We start from the raw sequence: 15072 nt of genomic DNA, 5'->3' as shown, positions 1-15072 counted from the left end.
CTGCTACTGTCTGGCGAGAGAGTGCTACAGGGTGGTATGGCAGCCCGCCTGTACTGTAATTTTAAACGTACAACGTTTTATCTTGATTCTTCATAGTATCACCACTGTCTACGTACCAAAAACACAGACGACACCGCCAGCCACTCACAGAGTCAACCTCTAGGTGTCGCTGTTCTCCCGCCCACCACATTCGGCGTCTCCGCTCCCATCCACACCAACTCTGGAGAGGTGTCTTAACATAAGATTGCACGTGAGGAATGAAAATATGTGTGTGAGGGAGCTGGAGAAAAGGAGTTTGGAAAGAGGGGAAGAAAAGAACACGAGAGAAGTGACGAGCTGGGTTTGGCAGAACGGGAAAGTCTAGATGGGGGGAATCCGGAGGAGCGACGGCGGCCAAATCCAGTCAAGGCATCAGACATGAATTCGAGGTGGGTTGGTGATATTGAAATAGAACGCTTCGCGAATGTTTCCACTGCGACTTTGTGCTTGGAAAGACCGCTAGAGAACATGCGCTGAGATTTATTTATTTGTATATTTGTGTAGGCGTCCTGGTTTGACAGCTGGCTTGTCTCTATAGAGGACCCTCTAGCGTCAAGGGAACCCTTCCTCTACCCCTTTTCGATGCCAGAACCAAATTCTCATACATCAGAGTATAACATCTGGGGTACTTTTTTTTCTCTTAATTTTTCCGTTTGAACCTTTTCACTCTCATGCTATCATTCCTCTGGTGAATTAAAGAAAACATGTGAAATCCAAAACTTTTGAGACCGAGCCGCGGCTAGAGAGAGGGGCTGTTTTCACTTCATATTCCAAAGCAGTAATGTTGTTAACCTATTAGGATGCTGTCGATGATAAAGCTGGTATTCGGGAATTTTCGTCACGACAAACATGCACCAGGCTAATTTAACAGACCATTGCCATTTGTATCCAAATGCTCTCTAATAATGGGACAAACCCAGACACTCCACCGATAGCCGAGCAGCAACATACCGTCCCTTGTTTATTGTTTAGATGTACTTTCCGGTTTGAATAAAGTCAGATACTTTACCAAAAGCCGTCATTCTGTAAACTAAAGCGCAGTTTATTTCCAGGGTTCCTCACTCACTCAGTCGATGCAACGGGACAACTAGACACCTGTCAACGATGAGGCGATAATTATTATAAGGCCAAATTAACAAGAGGGCTAACTTCATAAGTATTATTGTAAACACTGGCTACCCAATGCAGACATTTTAATAGGACCGAAGAAATGTATCAGGACACTGCATAAGGGGTATGAACAAAATCAAATAAAAGCCCTATTTTAGGATATACAGGTGCGCCATGTGTCATGTGCAGGACATTAAACAGCAGATTGAGGTTGGCGTTAAGTAACTGAAAATAACGTCTCAATCTGGAACAAGCACCTAACATCGAAACAAATAACACTTGTGAGTCTATGACTCATAATCAACCTATGGCACATTTGCAGTTTTCTTTTTCCGATACTTTCTTGAGTTGCTGTGTGTTGCTTTTAGTATTGGAAAACTACATCAAAGAGCAAAATAATATTAAGTGGAGGTGACAATAATATATATTTTAAATACTGTTATTATAAAACACGTGTTAGGGAAAAAACCGAAATACACAAAGCAACAAGGTCAGCAAATACGTATCAAATTGATGCTAATGTATCCTAATCTAGTGAATACGTTAATTTGCGATGCACACAGCTCTATCCAGGATCGCTTACATGATTAATTTTTTATTTTTCAGATCTTACTCTTTTAAGTACATTTACACAATTAGACTTCACTTAAAAAAACTACGTAGGAAAAGTACCTTAGTCAAACGTACAGTAACCGTGTACCACCCAAGGTACAAACTCATGACATTTCTTCCCAAGAAGTGACGTTATTGCGCAACCCCTTTGCAACAGGTGTTAAACGCAGAAGGGCATTCAGTGACTCAAAGCCGGAGAAGGTGGGAGAGAACGTAATGAAAACACTCAACAGGGTTAAGCACCACACCACGTTCTCCCAAACCACTGCTTCTCCCCAGTCTTCGCTCTCAGTCGTGCAGGACACGACCCTTCCTATAATCCCATTGGAAATGGGATCTTGATTCATTGGAAGACTACCGCTTCTTTCCAAATCCACCACACGCAGGCCAACACAATCAAAAACGGAAAGGCAATAACGAGCCGCCATACGGACGACGATACGTGGCAGCGAAAACGAGTTGACGGTATTTTACATCTTAAAATAATTAATAAAATGAAAGGTGATAAAATAAGAGTCTTAAATTAATTACGCTTCAGTGTATGGGGGGCGCTAAGAAATGCTTCAAGTTAGAGAAAGGGAGCCAAAGAAGAGCCAGGGCAGAAGAGACATATATACCCTCATTATCAAAATAATCTGTGGATGTGTGTGCAGATTCAGGAGAGGAGTATCATACTAGAATTGTAATGCACAAACACTGAAAACACTTACAGATCAACCCCGCAATATAACCTACAATTATGGTGCTTAGTTAAAAGACAAAGCGTATTTACGCCAAACGACGAGGGCAAAAACATTACAGCAAACCCTTCATTTAAACATTTCTCTGCTGCGCCGAGTGTTTTCCTCGTCCGCTCTGGGGTGCCTCTGATTTTTTTTTATAAGTAAGTCCCCGGGTCTGAGAAATTAAATCCACCCGCTCGGCGCTGAGGCAGCTGTGATATACAATAAAGGACCTGTCTCTTTAAGACGGAGCCGCGATGTGTTGCACAGTTCAAGTTGGGGTCACTCGAAGTTCCTGCCCTCGGTTTTACCTTTTAGTTTTATTATAGACTGACATCACACGGGGCGCTAAAACACTTACGGCGCATAGAAGCCCCATTATCATCTCCGAGTATATTATTGCTTCGATACAAAAATAGCCGAGGAAATTACTAAAATACAAAATCGGAGGAAACTGATGCTGGACCGAGCACGTATTTTATAGGAGGGGGTGAGGAAGAGAGAGAGGAAGATAGAGAGAGAGAGAGGGAGAGAGAGAGAGAGCGAGAGAGAGAGAGAGAGAGAGAGAAAGCGAGAGAGAGAGAGATAGAGTGGAGGGAGAGAGAGAGTAAAAAGAAATCCATAGCAATTAATAATAAAGAGTTGGCAGCAGTGCTTGGAAAACTGGCATGGTTTTTGGAGGCTGGCAGTTCAAAGTTGAAACGTCAGAAATGACTCCAATAGACTGTTGAGATGATCATTACGGGAGACTTAGATCGGATGGCAGAAGAGTTCGGGCATCCAGGTAAAGTGCTAATATACATTTCAGCGTTTTATACTGTAGTGGATGTGTGATTAGAAGTTACTGCAGCGCGGGTGATTCAGGGCAACAGAAGAGTGTATACAGTCAGAACTCGGAAATAGTAATGCTTTTATTTCTGATGTTTTTCAAGCGTTTTTGTGAGTTTCAGTGCGTGCTCATTTTTAACCGTTTTGCCATCATTTCTTTTTTAACGTGTCCTGTTTTGATGAAAATGGGTACAGATATGTATAAATGTAGAACAAATATTTTTTCGACCAAATTTTTTGTTCATCGTGCTGAGGTGACAATTGGACTATTATCAAAGCTTTAATGAGGTAAGTAGCAGGTTCCTATCTATTGGATGCGCGTGTTCTGAGCAGAAATATACGGGCAGGAATTGAATTAAAGAAACACTGCAGCACTGTACGTTTTCGGTGTGTTTAACTCTGGGTGCCCATCAGCGCCAACGCACTCATCCGAACGCAGTGTTACAAGGCATGCGCTTCTGTGGAGAGCTAGAACGATGACGGATGCACCCTTTTGAGGTTTAAATGCTTACGAATGTGTTACAATGTAGCAGTGCACGCCGAAGCGTTTTATTTAAAAGCATTATTGACAGCTTAATTTCGTGATGTGTTTGAGTTCGGGTAAAAATAGCTGTCCTTGATTGTCCTTCGGTTTTCTGCTGTCGTCAGACTTGACGGCGAAGGATCACTCAGTAAGTGGGCACAAGACAGAAAGTGATGCGCTGAAACAAACATTAGAATCGCTTAATCACTTTGGGAGGTTTTCGGGAAGTTTCTCTTAAATATGTATGGATGCATTTACTTTCTGAAGAAGAGAGGAAATTAAAAACGTAGTTTGAGAAATTGTGAAGAACTACATACTTCGCAGAATAAAAAGGGGGCAATATTTTACACAGTAACATATAGAGTATCAGTATTGTAATGCTGTTTCAATAATACATCACATGAAATACAGCTGATTACAGGTAAATTAGGTATATCTTAAAATGTTATGAAAACAGGCAGGCAGAAAACGAAATCTTACTGATCGTTGCATGCTAGCAGCAAAGGCCTACTTTCTGTATCCGAATAATAAGTGGTAGTGGAACGGCAATCACAATGTAACAGTCTTGGTGTTATGCACATATCAGTGCAATTTCGAATATTGTATGACTGTGTCCATGGGAAATAATGAAGGCTAATAAATAAAAATAGCCCATACAGTTCATAGAAAAATACCCTCCTTAATTGTTTTAGATGTAACGAAGAACAATCAGCAGGACTAGTTTATAACGAGCATTTTAAAAAACCCTGTACACTCCGATGTACACCTGGATCTAGCACTTAATAGTAGGTTTTCCATGAACTGGATATTTGTGTTAATCCTGCAAAGGTAACAACTGCTTTTGATTATGTGGATTGCCCTGTCAGTACGAAGTACTGTGTTCATGTCAGTCATAAGCAGCCACTAAAATACCTCTGTTTAATTAATATTGGTTGTGTCCGCTGGATAAGCAAGCGTTTCAGCTGAAGATAAATTAGAATATAGAATATTCTAAGAATATATTGTTGATGTTGTTGCTGGTAATATTATTATCATTATTCAGTGTCACCAAAAATTAAGATAATGTATTTTTGAGTCAAAAGGCCGCTGAATGATAACTTCGGGGCATTTGCGCCTGTTTCTGTTCTTCTCGGCGAGAGGCTGTTTATGAATGAAAATCCAGGGGTCTGCAGACAGCAGACGAATAGGAATAAAGCGGTGGAGGGTGGACCGCTGCGCGCTTGTTGCCGTGCGTGCTCTTTATGTAGCTATGCATTTTAGGCGAAGTGACGGGAAATGAGTGAGGTGCTCGGTCCGCTTTCACTGCGTCTGCGATCAAGCAAAAGTGAATGATTGCAAGATGAATCGTGACGTCCCTGATATCACAGAAGCAATGCACTGCACGGGAATAAAAAGAGACACGAGAACAGCGCAAAATAATAATAATAATAATAATCTCTCAAAACTAAGCGAACGAGGTGCAGTTTATAAGTTGAAGACTGGATACGTTGCCTTCTAAAGCGCCGATTTAAAAGAACAGAAAAAGACGAAAAAAGGAGGAGAGAGCGGAGGCGTGCTCCCGGCTTTAACTTCAGCCCCGTCTAAAACAAAAACAACAGGTCGAGAAAGGCGATTCCTCGTCTAGCGCTGTAATAAGCAGTCGGCCACTTCCCCCTTATATTTATTGTAAGTAGCCCGGGTGTTTTTCATTAAATAGTCTACGGTTTCACGCTCAACGGTTTTTTTTGGCGGTACCCCATTCACAAAATTATCAGACAATTTAAAAATTGTAACGCGGACGGGCAGGACGGGCACGTTTCTCAGTTCTCTCTCCACGATTTCTGGGCTACACCCTTAATAAAATGACAACAGTAATAACTATGAAATAATACATAATTTACTTGTTAAATTGAATGCTTGTATGTGATGAGAGATAAATTACAGCAGTATTTCAAAACCTCAAAAATAAGAGGTGAATTTGTCTTTGACGCGCATGACAGCAGATACTTGCTTCCTCGGCAGGTGTAATGGTTGGTAAATAATGAGTAGAATGTTATTTCACGAATGGCAATATTTTAACCCAAAGTATGCTCGAAATAAATATTTATTTCTGAGAATTCCGGGTGAGATTGTGGTTGTTTGTAAACAGGAAATATTGTGTTTCAGGAAAGTGTATGGAATTTTATTTGAAGGCAACGCGTTTAAAATGTATAGTATTTTTCCCAGTCGTTTAAGTGCGTAGAACTACGCTGTGCATAGATTTTATTATCTTAAACAGCACACTTGAATCAAAACTAATCGACCCAACATACTTTAACATACGCTACAACACATATAGGCTATCCCCGAGCTACAGTCTTGGAGAAAGGAAATGATCAATATGAGGAGTTTAAAGGAAGCATGAAGGATGTACTTTGCTCAGCAAGACCCCCTCAGTCTAAACCCTGCCTTCACCCACAAACCAGCAGTATGACAGCACGGTCAAATAGGCGGAATTATGAGAACCAAACCGTCTCAAATATCACTCACATACTCTCACGAGCCGCTTTGTAATACAGCAAATAGGCAACACGATCGAATATGATAAATATAACATTAATATTTTTTTTGTCATGGGAAATAACGTACAGTGGCTTGATAAATTATAAAATAACGGCACTCTTATTTTCTTCTGTTAACTAAACAAGATTTAAGTGACACGAAAATAGTGTGCAGGTGTTGAAAAAAGTAATCAGTCTTAAATTCGTTATTGAAAGTCGAGACCAAACGTCTTTTTGCATATATTTAGTAGTCTCGTTGAGGAGGTCGCTGTCCATGTTCTGCGCCTCACTGAAGTCAGTTTGTTTAGAGGTAAGTTTGGCAATTTGCAATTCGACAGTAATTACAAATCGTATATCCCTCTGTCTGAATACTTCTGCCTCTTGTTGAATATAAGTAACGTAGATTTTATACGGCTAAGTATGTGTTTTTATGATAAGAAGGTTATCATTTCCTTCAGTTTCACATAAATCAGTCTGAAGCCAGCTGCCTATGTTATACGCCATACCCCAGGGAGAGGATAATCTATTAACATCACAGAAAGTGAAGTGTCTACATTTTTAACGTACTCAGCTTCTTCTTTGGATACCTGTAAACAACGATACACGTGTAAATAAAAGTTAAGATCTGTACGTTTGTTCATCAGTGACTATGTAACACTATATTAAATGCTTCAACACACATTTTGAAAAGACTATTCTGACAATTATCTTTTCATGAAGAGGAGTATCTTTTCATGAACTAGGCTCAACACATTTGTCTGCTACGCGTAGGCCTACGTAAGTGTTTATTAAAGGATTTGCGTGTAGAACACTAAGAGGCCTACTGACTCCAGCCTCCCTATCTATATATCAGTGTTTCACAATCAATCATAAATCCAACCTATGAATCCAAGCAAGTTTTAAATGTCTGCCAGTTGCAGGCGAGTTGTTAATTTCGGAACGAAATATTAGAATACCAAGGATATATGGCTCTCTAATCTCATAACAGCCGGAATGTGAAACCTTGCGCCTTGAATGGTCAAGTGACCACTTGGATAACACGACTCCTCTATAAAAACTAAATGAATGTTTATTAAGTGCAACATACCGGCTTCATCCGGTCGTCTACAGTATGCGACGACACGCCTGAAGAGGATGTAACTGTTTACTCATAATATTCAAACAAAGGATTTAAGACATGATTTACTTATGTTAACACTTCCTTCTCTTTGACTTTTTACGTTCAGTTACACAAAGAGATCAACACATATATTAGCGTATGAGAGAGAGGGAGAAAAGAGAGAGGGAGAGAAAGAGAAGAAGAGAAAGAGAAAGACAGACAAAGAAAGAAAGATGTGCAATGTGCAATGTGAAACTCATACTGGAAAGTTTTTACGTAATCAACTGACAATATATTTTTACGTAAAGGTGCACACTGATTGCATTGAAACTGTGCGCCCCTAGACCTTCAAAGCACCTGTCAAGGTGAAGGTGTCCGTCGCAAACCAGTCATAACTTCACAGCTTTTTCATAACTGTAAACTGTTTTACGCAATGGCTAACCACAACTTTAAGGCTTACCATTTGCAAACAAAATATTTTACCTGTCATTGTCACTGTATCTTGTAAAGACACTTGTATGAAATCCATTTCAATAACATGGTCTTCAAAATAAATTCTGCTGATGAGCTTGAAATGGGAAATGTATAAAAGGGACCGACACCTGTTGAAATAATTACAGCAAGCCCAGGGACACAAAGTATACAAAAACTATGACGAGAAGAGATTCCAAACCTGACAGCGAGTCAGGCTTGATTTCTGGTGTGCTGGCGCACAGGTAGTATAACCGAGAAAAGCTGTCTTCAAAAAGATGTGACTGTCACGTCAAATAGCAAAATGAAGGCTTATTTTACAGTCCTCCAGCGAAGTCAGGTGCTTACAGTACATGCGCAGGTGTGGACCGGTCACCCCCCCCCCCCCCCCCCCCCCCAATCCCCCCGTCCCTTGCGGGCAGAAAATGTCAGTATGGGTGTATACTGTATGCGGGTGAAGCCAGCGCGCCTGACAGAGCAGGAGAGAGGCTGCGGAGAGATGGAGAGGAGAGATCGCCGACTCTAAAGTAGCCGTTTTTAGCCGGTAGCCGACGCTTCCATCCCGCTGTCAAAATCGCAGCCAAGGTAAAGATACTTTTCCGCGGGATCTCGTAATGTTTCACGCTGTTAAATATCTTTGTTTATTAAAGTGCAGTGACTGCACGAAAATGACATTTTTAAATTCATGTTAACAATTATATGGTCTATTAAAGTGCATTTAACAAGTTTCGGTAGCGATGTTAATTTTGAGAGGGGCACCTTTTCATCTTATTACACCAATACCATGAAACGAACTTTTTTTATATAGACCTATATATGAAACTTGAATATTTATGCTGCTGATAATGAAAACGTTTTACATTAAACATGAAGTACAATATGGATAAGTGAATAGGGTGTTAAAGAGGGTTGTATAGACCAAAGAACAAGAACACGTGTTGCGCTAGGTTTGCGTGGCTCAGGTACGCCGTTTCTGGCACGCCCAGCAGGCGCTGCGTTTGAGATCCGCAGTTTCTAATACGCTCGCCCTTTAGTGACGATCACATCTTCCACGGGGATGAGCCGAGAGCTCCGATTTGCCCCAGGACGAGCTTTTCCGAAACATGTGCACACATGTGGGTTGCCATAAAAAACGTCTCTAAATATCTATGGTAATTATATGGGCCCGTGGCATCTTTTCCCTCAGACATCTCATCCTGGGTGGTTTACTTAAGCTTAGCAGCACGAAACGACATTCATTTATTTATTTTATTTTATGTTTTTTTTTTTTTTTTGCCCAGGGACTTTGGTCTGTAACCAGGTAAAATCTAGCAGCAGTTTACTTTCCGTGCCTGTTTAGAAAGAGTATTCCATGTATGGTTTTGCGCATGAGACGAGAGGATGTTTCAGTAACAGTGTTGCGGATGGTGCGCAGCCTCAGCATTGTTTTTGTCTGAGGTTTCCAGCTCCCTGTCTGTGTCCCGACCCCCTGGGTATTTGCACCGAGGATTGCAGACCAGCGCACTGTCCTGTCATCCGCATTTGCAGAAAGAGAGCGGCCTATTTCCACTCCGGCTGATTTAAGAGGCCAGCGGCTCTGTCTCTGTGCTGTGCGTAAGCTGTAACCTGTGTGGTTTCCTCAGAGGACTGTGCCTTACCAGACTTTATACGTTACAATAAATTAATACGTGGATTTCTCCTCGTAGGGAGAACTGCTGACATATACTGTCACGTTTGGACACAAGTACAAATACACAAAAATGCACAGCCGGTCCTGTCTGAGTTTGAGAATAAACACAGGAGAGGGAATAGAAGAGGTGTCCTCCTATTCGGTTTGTGTGCCTCTCACTGAAGCCTGTGTGTGAGGGAGTGTGTTAAATGTCAGGTGAGTTAATGCATGTCTTCACGGGTTCTGGCTATCAGAGTCAGTGTCCGATTATGGGTCTGGACACTTGTTTAAGGAAAAGTGCTAGACGCGTCTGAGCGCAATATAAAACAAAGGATTTCGAAGGTCTGCGAAACAGCCGGTGCGTGTGAAACCGCTCATGCTATGTATTCCCCTAAATCACAACTCAAACTTTTCATCACTGCCGAAAGGAGCGCAGGCCAAAAAAGGCAAAAAGCACCTCTGCATCCATAACGGAAGACGAGGACATTTTCGTGTAGGGGCTAGGCCGGCCTGCTGTGCAATCTCTCTGAGTGAGGCCACACGTCACGGGCTGGTCACCGCAAACTGCGAGCTCTCGGTCACAGATTCGCATGACTTTCCCCTGAAAAACAAATACTCAGTTAAATTAACAAATAGGATAAACCGGCGTCAAGGGCCAGTGGCAGGGAGTTGGGGATAAGCAGAAGGACTCTGAAGATGCGTTCACGTGTCAATCCCTACAGGTTCTTGTTTCTCACATACTAAATGGGGTAATGACGTGGCTTTGGGGAACAGAGAAGGCTGCGGTTGACTGTTTGTGCTGAAGGGAGTTAATGTCTTATCGTCTGACACCATTGTTGTACAAACACATCCTGTTAAATCTGTACCATTGAAACAGTTTACTCAAAGGATTCTGATACACTAATATTGGAGATGAAGAGGTTTCAGAATTGTTTTCGCAACTTAGCCCGTCTCACAACTTTTTTTTAATCTTTCTATGTATGTTTCCCCAGACAGGCAGTTTCACACGTCAGGAATCCCCCCCCCCCTGCCCCCCCCACACACCCCACCTCTTTTTGTTGTCATTTACTTGAGGTGCTCACGTAATTCCTTTTGTGTTTGAAAGGAAAAAGTAAAACAAAAAAAAAAAAATTGGGGCGCTTTTTTTTGTAGCTGGTTTGTACCTGCAGGTTCTCAGACTTGCAAAACTGTCGCACTTGCTTTGTTTAACACGCCGCACACCTCCTCTGGAATGCAAGACCCCAGAAACATGAAAACACATTTATATTTGTGTCTCCCCCCCGCGCCCCCCCCCCCCCCCCCCCCCCCCCACGTTCTTTCCTTCTCCTTCTCTCACCGTGTATGTTACTGCAGCGAACAAGCAGAATGTGAAGGCTGCATTTTTAATGACAGAACCGGTCAGATCGGGCTTTTACTCCTTTATTTTATTCTCTTTTATAGAGTAATTCTAGTATGCCTCACATCAAATATAGCTCGCACGTTGTTTCTCAGTTCATCCCCTTCCTGCGTACAGTCAACCAGATTATTCAACAACCTTTGAGGAACAGGAAAGACAGAGACAGTGTTTTGGGGTGGGCGGTAGAATAATGTTTTATTTCTTGTGTATTTATGACCATAAGTTTCTCACCTTGTTCACACCTTTTTGGTTATGGTTGTGAAAAGCGTACTGCTGGCCACCAGTATCACTGATTGTGCACTTCACGCCTCATGTCCTGCTTGCGTGCTTGTATGCGTCATTTACTCAGTCGTGCATTAAATATTTTAAATAATTAAAGTGTTTCTTAAATGAATGTCAAACAAGAGATATGAACATAAAAGCTACAGTGTTACATGTACAGTGACTTATCTGTTGCAGGTGGCACTCTGAAGACAATGCTGGATGCCATGGAAGTCCCGAGTCACGCTAGGCACCTCCTCCTTCAGCTGAATACGCAACGCACCAAGGGCTTCCTGTGTGATGTCATCATCGTGGTGCAGAACGCCCTCTTCCGAGCGCACAAGAACATCCTGGCCGCCAGCAGCCTCTACCTGAAGTCCCTGGTCGTCCATGACAACCTCATCAACCTGGACCACGAGATGGTGAGCCCGGGCGTCTTCCGGGTCATCCTGGACTACATCTACACGGGCCGGCTGAATGAGGGCGACCAGGCGTCCGGCTCCGAGCCCAGCCTGGGAGCGGTGCTGGCGGCCGCCAGCTACCTGCAGCTGCTGGACCTGGTGGCGCTGTGCAGGAAGAAGCTGAAGAGGAACGGGAAGTACCACCTGCGGCCCACGTCGGGCTTCTCCCCGTACGCCAAGCTTGGCGTCGGGGTCGGCGGAGCCGGCCGGTACCGGGTGTCTACCCCTGTCATCCAGTCCTGCTTCCCCGGGGGGGTGGTGAACAGGGCCCCCCCTTCTGAGGAGCTGCCGCCCCACCCTCTCACCACTCACGTGGGGGAGCTGTACGCGCCCCCGTCCTCTCAGGGCCCCCAGATCTACCCCGCGCCCACCCCGGTCCTGCCGGCCCTGCTGCCCCAGCCCAGCCTGCGGCCGCCCGGCCCCGAGAGGGAATGCTCGCCCCTCTACGGGCTGGACCTGTCCAAGAAGAGCCCCGACTCGCAGTCCCAGCCGGCCTCCTCCTACCCCGCCCTGTCTCACTCCCTCCTGCATCAGGACGAGGGCCGCGGCAGCCCCGCCCCTCCCGGCACCAACGGCGGCTCGCACCCCCAGGGCAAGGACCTCTCCGGGGACATGGAGACGGACGAGTACAAGGGCTCCCTCTCCTCCCAGCTCTCCCACCCCCACCTCAACCAGCAGCTCACCCCCCGCCTCCCGCACCTGCATCGCTCGGACTCTCGCGGACAGGACCCCTACCCCTGCCCGCCCAGCGACGCCTCCGAGACCGCGGGCGACGGGGGCGACCCGGGCGGCGAGGGGGGCAAGGTGTACCGCTGGGTGAAGGCCGAGCGGCTCTACCCAGCTGAGGACGACGAGGAAGACGAGGACGAGGAGGATGAGGAGGAGGACGGGGGCGAGCGGGCGAAGGAGCCCAACCACCGGCACCACAACCACCACAAGAACGGCGAGCACAAGCTGGGCCTGGGCCGGGCGGGGTACGGAGGCGTGGCCTGCGAGGGGGAGGACGAGAAGAGCGGCTCGGCCAGCGAGGAGACGGGCAGCAGCGAGGGCCGCCCCTCGCCCCTGGGCGCCCTGGAGAGGTTCCACATGCCCTACGAGCCGGAGAGCTTCGGGGACAACCTGTACGTGTGCATCCCCTGCGACAAGGGCTTCCCCAGCTCCGAGCAGCTCAACGCCCACGTGGAGACGCACACGGAGGAGGAGCTGTACGGCCACTCCGGCGGCGAGCTGGGCGGCAGCAACGGCCACAACAACAGCGGCAACACTACCAACGGCAGCATGGGTGGGGCCGGGGGCGGGGCCGGAGGAGGGGGCAGCGGCCTCAACAGCCTGTCGGCCCCCGCGGGGCTGACGCCGACGGGCGTGAGCGAGACCATCCGGCCTTACCGCTGCTCGTCCTGCGAGAAGTCCTACAAGGACCCGGCGACGCTGCGCCAGCACGAGAAGAGCCACTGGCTGACCCGGCCGTACCCCTGCAGCATCTGCGGCAAGAAGTTCACGCAGCGCGGCACCATGACCCGCCACATGCGCAGCCACCTGGGCCTCAAGCCCTTCGCCTGCGACGCCTGCGGCATGCGCTTCACCCGGCAGTACCGGCTGACCGAGCACATGCGCATCCACTCGGGCGAGAAGCCCTACGAGTGCCAGGTGTGCGGGGGCAAGTTCGCCCAGCAGCGCAACCTCATCAGCCACATGAAGATGCACAGCGCCGGCGGCGGCGGCGTGGCCGACGGCAAGCTCAAGATGGACTTCTCCGAGGGCATCTACCCGCTCAGTAAGTATGCGGCCGAGCACCTGGGGCTGAAGCCGGAGAAGGCGTCCGTGCTGCTGGCCCAGGCCTCCCAGCAGCTGCTGGGCGACCCCAAGGCCATGGAGAGCCTGTACCCGCTGTCCAAGCTGGCCGCTGAGCATCTGGGGCTCATCCACGACAAAATGGAATCCCTGCGGCCGCCGCTGCCCCCGCCCCCGCCGTCCCAGCCCCTGTCCTCTGAGCCGCGCCCCATCGACCGCTACTCCCCCAGCTAGAGGGAGAGGGGACTCCGTCTTGATGCCCCCCCCCCCCCCCCCCCCCCCCCCGAGTGCCTGCCGCCATGACGGGAAGCCAAAGAGACACCTCTGCGTGCCTTAAAAGCACTTAAAAAATCCAAATGCCCACCATCTCCACATGTGTCAACACCTCACACGGAGGTGGCCGAATGCCGGTTACTACAGTTTTAAGAAACAGAAAAAAAAGTGCAAGCAAATGGTTTGACCTCTTAAAGTGCCTTTTTTAAAAAAAAAAAAAAAAAAACTGCATTAAATGCACTTCATTAAATTCTAAAACGGACAGGGCTAATTTTTTCTTCTGTATTTTGCATGGACATGCAAAACACACCAGTGCCATATTTTTTAAAACTCTTTTCTACAAGGAACTGTTAAGCTGTGGAGCCAAAAAACAGAAAAAGTGAACAGAAAAGCAAGTTGTGCTTTTGTGTCTTTTTCTACATAGAACTTCAAAAGCCAAAGATCGTGGAACAAAGACATTGTGAAAATGTGTTGCAGTCGTATGCTATACCTGTGTACTTAGTATTGTAAATTTAGGGCAATATAAAACAAGGAACTCAAAGCACATATAGACATGATTCAGGGCTTCTGTCCAGGATTAAGGAGGAGCTTGGACATTAGGAAAAGCCAAACCTTTGGGAATTTACAGTGCTTGGAAGATTTTTTTTGTATTTTGTTGTTGTCTGGAGCTCCAGATTTCCCCTCTACCCCACTCTCCAGGTCTGTCCCTCTTCTGTCCAGGTTTAACAAGAGCTCAGTATGAGCTCAATACGTGGCCTATACTTTCTTTCTTGAATCACACTGAGGAATGAATTAAGCAAGATCTTTTTTCAACAAAGCATAACTACATCACAATCACAAGGATATTCCTCATAGCCCCAAACAGAAGTTATCTAGCATGAAACGCTCGGTTGTGTAAACGTCAGTCTTACTCCTCCCTGTCTGCTGTGAAAGTGGCGATGACGTTAACCCATGCGATGTCACAAACGGGATGTATCACTGTACAGCGCGTCTAACTCACACCGTGACATTATGACCCTAATGAAATGATTCAGCCACTGCAGAGAGGCAGGCTGGGGGGAGGAAGCGGCCCTCTGACATTCCAGGAGCAGCAGAGATCGCCGCGTGAAGGTCCCGGCCGGAGGACGAGAACGGATCGGATCCTGCTGTCCTGCTGCCGCGGACCTGAAACAGAACCCCCTCACCCCCCCACCCGACGTCAAAGCACAAGGTCCCCCGTGTTCACGGAAAACCTGCTTAATGTGACCGCTCTCCAAACGCGAGAGGACTCTCTCTCTCTCTCTCCTCTCTCCCTCTCTCTCTGTCTGCCTCTCTCCTCT

At 46.3% G+C, this 15072-nt stretch overlaps 1 protein-coding gene across 3 annotated transcripts; it reads left to right on the top strand.

Moving 5' to 3' along the window:
* Positions 1 to 264: 264 nt before the first annotated feature.
* Positions 265 to 13714, top strand: hic1 (hypermethylated in cancer 1). 3 transcript variants are annotated; one of them, XM_036524842.1, is made up of 2 exons: positions 265 to 428; positions 11427 to 13714. In XM_036524842.1, the coding sequence occupies exon 2, from the start codon at positions 11444 to 11446 to the stop codon at positions 13712 to 13714; it is 2271 nt and encodes a 756-aa protein (XP_036380735.1). In that variant the 5' UTR covers positions 265 to 428; positions 11427 to 11443. The 3 variants fall into 3 exon arrangements, with proteins under 3 accessions (XP_036380735.1, XP_036380734.1, XP_036380736.1); XM_036524841.1 differs by lacking the exon at positions 265 to 428 and adding an exon at positions 3089 to 3267; XM_036524843.1 differs by lacking the exon at positions 265 to 428 and adding an exon at positions 3542 to 3599.
* The last annotated feature ends 1358 nt before the right edge of the window (positions 13715 to 15072 follow it).

The sequence above is a fragment of the Megalops cyprinoides genome, chromosome 3 (assembly GCF_013368585.1).
Source record: "Megalops cyprinoides isolate fMegCyp1 chromosome 3, fMegCyp1.pri, whole genome shotgun sequence".
Lineage (NCBI taxonomy): Eukaryota > Metazoa > Chordata > Actinopteri > Elopiformes > Megalopidae > Megalops > Megalops cyprinoides.
The sequence above is the reverse complement of the archived record's forward strand: the minus strand, read 5'-3'. Positions and strand labels throughout refer to the sequence as shown.